The sequence below is a fragment of the Triticum urartu genome, chromosome 3, assembly GCF_003073215.2.
Source record: "Triticum urartu cultivar G1812 chromosome 3, Tu2.1, whole genome shotgun sequence".
In the NCBI taxonomy this organism is placed as follows: Eukaryota; Viridiplantae; Streptophyta; class Magnoliopsida; order Poales; family Poaceae; genus Triticum; species Triticum urartu.
In genome coordinates, this window is record NC_053024.1 from 708619025 (window position 1) to 708630273 (window position 11249).

At 45.5% G+C, this 11249-nt stretch overlaps 1 protein-coding gene, 1 long non-coding RNA gene and 1 pseudogene across 2 annotated transcripts; 2 read left to right on the forward strand and 1 right to left on the reverse strand.

Annotated features, from left to right (window-relative positions):
• Nucleotides 1-3471: 3471 nt before the first annotated feature.
• LOC125546098 lies at nt 3472-5210 on the forward strand (annotated as a pseudogene).
• Nucleotides 5211-7263: 2053 nt separating this feature from the next.
• On the reverse strand, nt 7264-10890 carry LOC125546097. Its single transcript, XM_048710240.1, has 3 exons — nt 8203-10890; nt 7646-8091; nt 7264-7526 (listed from the first exon to the last, which is right to left on the reverse strand). Exons 1-2 carry the CDS (start codon nt 9095-9097, stop codon nt 7658-7660), a joined length of 1329 nt encoding a protein of 442 aa, XP_048566197.1. The 5' UTR covers nt 9098-10890; the 3' UTR covers nt 7264-7526; nt 7646-7657.
• On the forward strand, nt 7415-8207 carry LOC125546099. The gene is made up of 2 exons (XR_007300437.1): nt 7415-7553; nt 7662-8207. It is a non-coding gene; the product is annotated as an uncharacterized LOC125546099 (long non-coding RNA).
• Nucleotides 10891-11249: the final 359 nt, after the last annotated feature.

An 11249-nucleotide genomic window follows, 5' to 3' on the forward strand; every position in this document is an offset into this window, starting at 1 on the left:
GCCAACGCAACAGGCAGCGGAGGTTGGCGTCGCTCGGGACGGGACCTCATGTTGGATGGGCTTGCGGTTGGTGGCAACGACAACGATGTAGGTTCCCGACGGTGGCGACCTCCAGATCTTAGATCCACTAGGGGAGATGCTTTTTGCAACAAATGTCATGTTGCAATTGCAACATAGGTCTTGTTTCGACGACGGATGGACACCACCGCGAGTCGGGGATGCTCTTGAAATAAGGTTTCTGCTGCAGTTGCAACAAGGTTCTTGTTGGAAAAAATTCCTTTGTGCTGCCTCACAAAACAATGTTTTGCAATACCCATTTGCAGTTGCAACAAGGTTCTCGTTGCAAAAAAAGTCATATGTGCAGCCTTGATGTTTTTTTTTACAGTAAGGGTTTTTTCGAGGGGCAACGAAGATCTTGTTGCAATGATAAAAAATACGATGAGCATGGCTCGCGAGACGGTGGATCTTTAAAAGATCTATCGGCTGACGTGTAACATCCCGATAAATTAAACGTGTGGTTAGTCTAAAATAAAACATAGATACGTTTTTTTTGCAGAGTTCCTAGGCACACTGTGTCAAAGTTGCATCCCCTTTATCCGAAAATACTTGTCGAAGAAATGGATAAAAATGGATGTATTTAGCACTAAAAAAATCTAGATACATCCATTTCTCCGACAAGTATTTCCGGTCGGAGGAAGTACAAAATACAAAACGGAAAAAGGATTATATTTCTTCTGTTTTATGCAAGGGCGTTTTTTCAAAATTTGTACTTATAATTTCGGTCAATAAAATATGGATTATATGTTACCAAAAATATATTATTAGCAAATTGTTTAAAATGTGCATTCAATGGCATACCTTTTTGTGGCATATAACCCATATTTTATTTACAAAATAATGATAAACGTTAGGCATATTTTTATTCTAAAAAAAAGTTTAGACAGAAGTATAGAACAAGGGAGTACAAAATCCGTATCTATATCTATATCTATACTACTTATAAAAGAGCAAACATTATCTTCTTACCATCGCATGATTAGTCCCACTAAACTCAATCTAACGGCTAGCCTTAACCGAATCTGTTCTCTGTGTGCACTTAGCAATTTACATTGACTGACCGTACTCCACCGCGGAGGAAAATATGAAAGTCCATACCTGGTCAATTAGGAAACTATAATCACGGACACATCCTATTAAGAAACTAATCACGGACACATCTAATTATTAGGAAACTAATCACAAACTCATCCTATTATTAGGAAAAAAATCACGCACGCATCCTAATATTAGGAAAATAATTACGAGCCATCCTATTAAGAAATTAATCACGGATATATCTAATTATCGAGAAACTAATCATGGATGCATCCTATTAGATAACTAATCACGAACGCATCTAATTATTAGGAAACTAATCGCGAGCGCATCCTATCGTCTCCTATCAGGGAATCGTGATCGCGAGTCGCCAGCCGTCACCAGCCCACCACCCATGCGAGCCACAATGAGAGACACGCGAGGAGGAACTGCGGCTTCCTCTGAACACACTTCTACTGACTGCAACGACTTCGTCCACATCCTGGGCATGCTCTCCGGGGACCACCGGCATCCGCGTCGACTTCAGCTCCATCCACAACACCCACGCTGACAACCACCCACCGCCGAGGTCCTTCAAGTGGGGGCAACACTGAGTATCTTGGACCAGTATAAGTGGGCCAAAAAAGTCTGCCCCACAGCCATGCATGTAGATTCGCCTGGTCGCCAACCATCATCGTCCCCAGGGCGGTGCAGGTCTCGGCCATTGTGCAGCAGGTGAAGCTAATCACGGTCCCATCTCACTCGCCCGAAGCCACCGCCGACTCCCTCAGCTCTGACGTGTGCTGCTCCGTTGGACACGCTTGTCCGGTACTCGCGCGTGGACGACGTCGTCCAAAGCTAATCCCGATGCGTGGAAGCCGCCGCCTCAAAGCTGGACGACTGACTCACCTGCGTCGACAATGCCGCCCAGCTGGTGAGAGGACACGGTCGCCGCGGCCGTTCGCAGGCCTGAACGACGGAGACGCTCGCCTTCACGCGAACGCACCACACATACGCATTAATCAAGTAAGTATCGAGTGTTTTTTTTTACTGTCATCACTACCTCGCCGGTGGTGACACATCTAGAAGTACAAGAACTAGAGATGAGGCAATGAGAAATAGAGGAGCGCTGGAGCACACAAAGAGACGTCCGCCTTCTTTCTTTCTTTATTTTTTCACTGATTTTCGTGTACCTGCAACAGACATCCGTGTTTTTTTAAGTACTGACTGCCGGTTATTACATGGCCAACTCACGACTAATAGTGAACTCACAGACAAATTCGCTGAACCAAGACCTTACTTGCAGTTATGAAATTACATTTCACTAAAAAACCCAGAAGTTTGCATAAGTTTTAATGAAAAAAACTAAAATTCGCATAAGTTTTACTAAAAAACCCTGAAGTTTGCATAAGTGTATTTGTTTGTCCAGCAGATACATGGCAATTTAATTTTACACGAGCATTTTTATACCGTCCTTATCTACAGTTGAGTTAACATGTTTTCCTGGTAGAAAACTTGGACTACATACAAGAGAAACAAAAACTGCATGTTGATTATGATGATGATGAATGTAGGATATTTTGTGGTCATGGTAAATTTCATATCATTTAGTACATAAATAATATTCACAATTTTATTTTATTACCATCAATTGTGTTGAGTTTCTTTCATATATATGTATTGACCCTCTTCTTTAAATTAGATGTGACAGATGCGGAATGAACTCATACCACATGATCGCATACGAGCAATTCAAGAGGAATTGGCGGGATTCTTTCTTGACCATGTCATACATAAAGACGGAGAATGCCATGTGGAAGTTGAAATTGATTTTAGATGTTAGGGATTATAAGAGATGTTATATTGTATATATGTAGTAGTGTCGGATAGATATATACAAAAACTTGTTGTTCGATCAATCTCGGAGAAAGAGACGTCACTTCTCTCTGTATATGTTCATGACGATCTTGTGTAATTCTTGACTAGAATTTGTTGGCACTAAAATGGTTCCTTAGCTTGTCCTAAATGACATTTTCATGTGTGACTATACTTGCATAAATGTGTGCATATGAAGAATCATGATGAATCTTCTAACTAATTTTGAATTTTATACATCGAGAAAAGTGGGTGGTCTTTTAATACAGGAGACATATTGATTAAGGAGAAACGATATTTCAAATTATTTGTATAAATTGGAAATAAGAGATCGTGTAATTTATAAAAAAAATTCAAATTTATGAATAAATTGTCTTGTATTAAGTTTAGTATAATATATTAATCCAAATAGATACATATTACATGTACACACTTATTAATTTAAATAGACGTGCGTTGCACGTGTACATTTACTAGTCCATCACAAATAAACATCCGATTCGTGTCTGTGTTGGTCTATCTTTCGAAGCTAGTACGAAAAAAAAAGGAAGTGGAAAAAAACAGCAGCCTTCCCCTCTCCTTCTGTCCCGTCGGCCGTCGCCGCCGCCGCCTCCTCGTGTAGCCCCACGCCGGCCAGCCCCCCGCCTGACGTCGTCCTTCCCGCGGATCTCCGTCGCCGCCTTCCCCGTACAGCCCACGCGCCCCCTCCACCCCCGGCCCCGCCGTCCCGGTTGAGCACTGAATCCGCCGGCCGCCAGGTAAGGCTCCGTCCTCTCCCGGACTCCCGTCTTCCTCTTGCTTGCTGATCCCGCTGCACGAGCTGTGCAACTTCAGCAAGCCTGGCTCTAGGCTTCGGGATGGATGGGGGCGGAGGGGAAGGTTTGGTGTGAGCTGTGATGCTCATGCTGTCTTCTAGATATCGTCGAGATTTTGCATACTTTTGAATGCAAATTTAGAATTTACTCTCTTCGATAGATGATAGAGGTAGGAAAAATTAGCAATTGACAGATCAAAATAAGAGTGTATTATATGACACGAGGCCAACGAACTAAACAGAAAATCAAGTTGATGCCTGTCAACTGACACCATTCTCCTTGGTGCTCCATGTTTGTTTCAGGTGTAGATTGGTTTCTCGATGGAGGCACCACCGTCGAGGCAGGAAGGAACCTATTGGCATGGTACTGCCCTAGCCTTGTTCTGATGTAGTATCACTAGATTTTGCAACCTTCCGTCGTCTGTCTTTTGTTGCCATGTATATATATGTTACTTAGATACAGTTTCTGCTTAATGAAACAATGTAGGTTCTGTTTTAACTTCAAAATTACTAGCACTCCATGTCATCACAGCTAGTCTTTTCCCCACCAATTTCGATTCAGGCAATGGTGAAGATGCCGCTGCGGACGATGACTCCTCCTGGTGTGATGCTTCAGATTCTCCAGGACATGGTTCCAGCTTACAAACAGAATGGGCCCACTTGCAGGACCGGCTTCATAAGGTAATATATAATTATTTTGAGTTCCATGGTTGTTGGTTAATCATGAATCATGAATTTGCGTTGATACCAAAGAAGTTTGACGGTAAGGCTCTTTTGGTTTCTCTGTAGATGGGCTACAGGGAAGGCATAACCGAAGGCGGAAGGACGCTGCCCAAGAGGGCTTCAATCTTGGGCATAGGCAATCTGCGCCTGAAGGATACAAGTGGGGTCTCGTTCGGGGAATTACTAGGTGAATTGGATTGCTGGTCATGGCAACTACAGTTTTCTTTATATACTATTCTTTTTTTTTGTTGTTGTTGTCCTTAAAAAAAGCAGTGCATTGGCTAGTTTTCCTGACAGTCTAAAAGAAAAGTTGCTGCTAGACGCCCAGTGTAGAGGGAAACTTGAAGATTTGCGCAACTCTGTGCAAGAAATTTCACCAGAGGCTGCACTGCGGATGTTTCATGAGAGTATTATTCAGGATAATGCTCCGCTAGTGGAAAGCAGGCTTCAAACCATTCCAAATGATCTTCTGCTGTTCTTGCGCGAATTCCCAGATGTTCAAGTTCCTGAAGAGTTGAAACAAGCTCCGTAAGCAAGGTCGAAAGTGAAATTGCAAGCACCACTGATTTTGGACTCTGGTAGAATCACTTAGACCGAGTTCTTCTAAGGATGCGGTTGTAAACCCTGTGATACTAAGATTTTCTTTATCATGTCACCCCTTCTTCGCTACGAAACTCCTGTAAATTCACATTATGAATGACCATAGTAATATATTTCTTTGTGAGTGTTGCATCTTTCTGTTCTTCCTTTCCCAACCGTTGCTCTGGTCTACTTAACCCTTTGGCATTTGCAATTGCTAATGAAGTGTATTGGTATTCTTCATTGATTTGAACCATTTGTTATATTCTTGAGAAAGTATGAATAATTGTTACACTCAGCACTCAGTGCAGATATCACTAGTTATTGTACTTTTGATAGTGTATAGGTTCTGATAATTTCTGGCATTTCGTTATACTGACAATTATGCTAAGTATTGTAGAGGTATACTTGTTGAAAATGGCACACTGCATATTTGATGAAACCTCTCGTCTCATTGTTTATCATATCTTGGTAGCATTTATCAACTTTTTCCTTTTTCATGTTCTGTGCAGACAGAAAATGCTAGTTTGCATCGGCTGGCTTCAGCAGATGCACTCAAATCTGCTCAACCGAAGGGCCTGATCCACTCCTCAGAGTTGCTATGACCTACTGCTGTTAATGGGATGTTAACTGCATGCTGATATGCCCTTTGATGGTCCATGGTAGTTATTGGACTGCACACCATGTCAGTAAATTGTCTGCTTCTATTTCTGTTACAGGGGGTGGTGTGATTGGAACATCAAGCTGTTGGTTTTGAGTGTTAATGCCATCTATTCATGGTGATGCATGCCTCAGGTTGGTGAGAGCATCAAACCGTGTATCCGTTGTGACTTGTGACTGTTGGTTTCGAGTGTTATATTCATGGTGATTCATGCTTGATCCATCTGCCTTCTTCACATATCCGTTTGGAGTGTTTCTTGTTGTTTCTATTCAGTGCCATTTATTTGGTTTCATGTGGGACTATTTTCTTGGTTGCTCATGAGTTGAATGAGTACCAGGCCCGCATGCAAACTCTTTTTGTCTGTCTGCATTGTTCAAGGCTGCATCTTACAGTCATGGCATTGCAGGGGACATAATTTGAAATGGTTTGTACGCAGCACCAGAAATCCCTGGACGAAATGATTGAACATTCGGAGATTCTTCCGCCATCTCTTGTTACCTGATATGGCATTCGGTTAGTCCGTTAGCCCAGCAGGTTTGCACCATCTGTTCTACTCCTCTCAATTTGGCACCAAAGTAGACCAGCGACCAACAGTTAGTTTCGTTGCTGTACTCAGTGAAGATAACATTAGATATTCTGCTTTTGCTAGTCGCAAGTTTTGAAACATTCTGCACCATGGCAGTAAATTGTCTGCTCTGTTTCAGTTACAGCCGGTTGGTGTGATTGGAGCATATCAAGCTGAGCATGAGCATCCATCCTTCAGGTTGGTGAGAGCATCAAACCTTCTACCCGTTGTGGCTTGTGACTGTTGGTTTCCAGTGTTAATGCCATCTATTCATGATGACTCATGCTTGATCCATCTGCCTTCTTCCCGTACCCGTTTGGAGCGTTTCTTGTTGTTTCTATTCAGTGCCATTTATTGTCATATCTGTTCGGAGCGTTTCTTGCTGCTTCTATTCAGTGCCATTTATCTGGGACTATGTTTTCGTTGCACCTGAGATGAATGAAGTGCCAGGCGTGCTAAATCTTGTTTATTTGTTTGCCAGGACATGAATTTTTTGGTGCGCACCAGAAAACTCTGGACCAAACCGTCGAATATTTGAAAATTCTGCTGCTGTTTCTTGTTACCTGACATGGCATTCGATCACGCCTGTTCTGCATTGTACGCCCCAGCAGGTCTGAACCATCTGTTCTACTGTCTCAGTTAGGCACCAGATCAGAACTGCAACCAACAGTTACTTGCATTGATAACACAGGTAGAGTCTCAGCAATCATCAGTTACTAGGTGTTTTAATTGCTTATTGTGTTTCTAGAGTTACTACTTAACACAATGCAAATAGGCAGCATATGGAAACATTGTACATCTGTGACATGGACACAAAGATGTGGAACCTCCATTTTGCTGATTATTATCACAGAGAATGCAAACAAACACGAAAGGATCACACAAGATTGCCAAGACACGCTCTGGCCAAACATGCTGTCAATAAGAGTTTTATTGATCTTTGTCCAAGCAAGGAATACATCTGAATGTTCTTGCCAGTTTCTCATCACTAAAATATCAGCATGAGCACAGCAGACCTATGTACACATGCACTACGCCACTACACTATGAAGAACAGCTGACCCTGTGAGCGAGACCCCTAGCGGCTCTCGAGTACAACTGCGCTATGAGCACAAGATCTCAGGTGCTGGTGAGCAGCTCTCTACCCTCGCTGAGCAGGTCTCTGGCACAAATATCGCAGTGACCACCAAGTTAGAACCCCAATAACCATCATCTGCTCCAGCTTGAACCCCAAACTGCAAGTATAGATTCGACACCGCATCGTGAGTGAAATCTTCAGCATACAAACAATTTGGGCCACATGAATGAATGAATTCTACTACTTAAAATGATTTTAACCCCTAACTGTTCTTACCTCTAAAACCTATCAGTTGCAGGCAAAGCTTTTCTTGTCGTCGGACTTCTTCTCGCCCAGGTGTGGCGGCAGAACAGTTTCAAAGGCCTGGACAAGCATCTCCACCTTCCTCTTCTGAGCACGGGCCAACTTGTTCACTGTCCTCCGAAGCGCATAATCGACCATCCACTCCTCGGCATTCTTGCGATCATCGGTCATCTGATGCCTGAGATCAACCTTTTCAGCATCTGGATCAGGCACCACCGGAAGAAAGTTCGGGGCCCTGGGGTTGAATGCCCGGATTCGCTCCCCGCCTCTAGGTGTTCTTCTCCTGGACATGGTCAACTTGTTCCCCTGGCTGGTTGCCGCGGCATCAGCACCTACATCCTCGAAATTCATCCCACCAAACGCACTGGATATGTCATCCATTGAGGATTCCACTGAAGAGCCACCACCACCGCCGCAAGCTGCAGAATTGCAACATCATTCGCCGTCGATCAAAAAATTATGTTTCTGGAATTCATTCAATGTGGTGGAAACTAGAAAGGAACAAGCAATTTCAGGAAGAGAAATTTCACCTTTAGACATGTTGTTGCATTCGTATCTAGCGCCCAGCTCCTCTGAGATATCAGACCTGCAGTCAACAGAGTCCTCCTCTGCTTCTTCTTGATGGACCCAAGAAGCCTTCCCCTCCTGACCAATGTCCCCTTTGCCTCTGGGAGAGCTCGTCGTCCCCGGCAGCTCGGCGAAGCCATCGGAGATGACGTCGCTGGACCCGCAGGAGCCGTCCACCGAGAAGCCCGGGTCGGCCCACTTGTCCGTCTTCCCACCCCGGAGACTCCGGCGACCGAAGTTGACGTAGGGAGACTCCACCTCCTCGGCGGAGAGGCCGCTGCAGCAGGAGCCCGAGCTCGCCGTCTTGGGGCGGGCGCCGGCGCCGGGACACGCCACCTGGACGAAGAGCCCGGCCCCTTTGCCGGCGACAGCATTGCTGCTGGGATTGGTCTTGGGGTCGCGGAAGGCGGAGACGCCCCGGTGCTTCATGCTCTGCTCCGTCTTGATCAGGCCCCTGCGGGACGCCAGGAAGGCCCCCAGCGGCGGCGCCGCGGGCGCGTGGCCCTTGAAGGAGCAGTAGGCGTACCGGCAGGCGCGGTGCCCCTCGCAGCCCCCGCCGCCGCCGCCGCCGCGGGCGCTCTTCTGGGCGGAGGCGCACGTCGGCCTGGCCGCGCGCGGCGTGGGCAAGCCGAGGCCCGCCGCCTTGGCCACCACCGGCTGCGCGGCGGGTGCGGAGGCCACCGCAGCCGCAGATGCAACCTCCTGGCCGGCCCTGGCGCCGGAGCTGCTGGTCGGCCGCATGTAGCCGGGGTCCGCCGCCACGGCCTGGCCCCCGCCCCCGGCGCGCGCGCGACCGGCGGTCCCGGGGACACCGACGGCGTCTTGGGGCCTCGTGCGCGGCTGCTTGCAGTGCACCATGGCGGGCGGCGGCGGCGGCGGCCAAGAAAGGAAAGAAAGGTGGAGATTGGGGTTGGTTCGGGGCTGTGATGATCCTGGCGGCAGAGAGGCAGGCAAGGAAAGGAAGGTTTTGATTGCGGCGTGAGGGCAAGATGGCGATGGGCTGGATTCGATTCCGCCGGACGGACTCGGAAGTCGGAACTCGGAGGTGGGGAGGCGGCCGGCGTGGATCGATGCGTTTGGTTGGGTTCTTTGGGGGAGGTGGCGAGATTTTGAATGCCCGGCTCGCTCGCGTGCGGGGTACAGTACGGTGGTGGGGTGGTGGTGTATATCCTCTGTGGGCGTGGGTCCTGTGTGCTGTGCTGACCCACGCACACGCCACGCCACGCCGCCTGCTCTGTTTTCCTCGGCTTGGATTCAGGGGGTTTTGTTTCGTGGCAGACCTGTTTCTTGCTGCTGCTACTCTGGGGCTTTGTTGAGGTTTTTATGGTAACCGATGTTAGCATAAGCAAGGCGAGTTTTTTTTGGAGACAATCTCATAGTACTACGTTTCTTCCAGGCAAACGGTATATATGAAAGGAAAAAAAAAAAGAGTGTCCATGATAGTATCTGAGATACCCTCTCTTTCTCAACATACATTTTGGGGGTACAACTCATTGAAGTTTAGGATTTGGACATCAAATCTTCCATCAATGACATTGCTCAAGTAGCAAAAATTGTTATTGTAAGGCTGATTAATGGTTGTAATAATGTTTACGGTTAATTACAGCTCCGAACATTCTCCCGAGTTATAGCTCATAGACGTAAAGCGAAACGACGGGTCGTGATAAACCACAAGATAAAAATATGTAAAGTTGACGCCGTTACTATAATTTATTTTTCGATGAGGAAAAGGTGCGGCTGTCGCCTTTTCTAGAAACGTTGTCCGGCATAATGCAGACGTGCATGAAAACATAATGTTGGTTGGAGACAAGTAGATAATGCTTGTGTCATGGTGGACCTGAAGAAATGCACAGGATGCCAAACCCTGCTCGAGTCTATCTGCGAAATGGTGACAACAATGATCATGCGTGTTTGTTTGGAGGTTCCTGATCTTTTTATCTTTTATGCCCGTAACCTTCTCTGCCCATGGTTTATCTGCAAACCAGTAGTTTGACAACTTATCGTGCAAGGAGCATGTCTCAGGCCGCAATGGCAGACCTAGAATCCGGGGTGCCACCATTCAAAATTTACAGTAAACATCATTGCATCTCAACTAATAGTAAAATTTATTTTAAAGTATTGGAGGCGGATTCGCCCCCTGCCTGGCCGCAATGTGTTTGTCAGTCTTATGTTGGCACCCATTCACACCCATTGGATGGACGGTTCATTTGGCTCTCCAAAACCTTTGAGATTACTTCAACTTGTGCATGTATGGTTTTTTGAACTATTTTTTTTTACTCCAAGTCATGGTGGAACAACATTGAGATGCAAAAGATGTTTTCAAATACTAACCTTGTACTTCTAGTTTTTCATGTGGATCTTTAGCGTTCATTTTCTCTTTTCCGTTTCTTTGATGTGGGTTTTTCTTTGCAGGGGAAAAAGATTTTATTCCATATTAAGAGAGTTATAGTCGAGAGGCAAAAGATCCTCAGTATGTGATGGTCACTCTGTTCTTTTTTTGCGTACACTCTGTTTTGATGTGGTTAGTTTATTAATAAATGAATAGAGTCAGATTGTCCGCACTAAATTTTTACCCAAGTCATGGTGGAGCAGCATTTTAGTTTTTCTGCGCGGATCTTAACCGTCCATTTTTTTTTCAGTTTCTTCGATGTACTGTAGTTGGCTTAATGACAAATCAATAGTCAGCACTCAGTGCAGATATGCTGACCCTCTCTTTCTCAATATATATTTTGGGGTACAACTCTTTGAAGTGGAGGATTTGCGCATCAAATCTTCCATCAATGACATTGCTTACGTAGCACAATCGTTATTGTAAGGCTGATTAATGGTTGTAATGTTTACGGTTAATTACATCTCCGAACATTCTCCGGAGTTATAGCTCATAGACGTAAAGAGAAACGACGGGTCGTGATAAACCACAAGATAAAAATATCTAAAGTTGACGCCGTTACTAGAATTTATTTTTCGATGAGGAAAAGGTGCGGTTGTCGCCTTTTCTAGAAACGTTGTC

Bases quoted from the DNA above. Each gene is read 5' to 3' on its own strand.
- LOC125546097 (XM_048710240.1), bottom strand. From the start codon at position 9,097: ATGGTGCACTGCAAGCAGCCGCGCACGAGGCCCCAAGACGCCGTCGGT. The intron at 8,092-8,202 runs GTGAAATTTCTC...GCAATTCTGCAG, and splicing joins ATGCAACAACATGTCTAAAG to CTTGCGGCGGTGGTGGTGGC.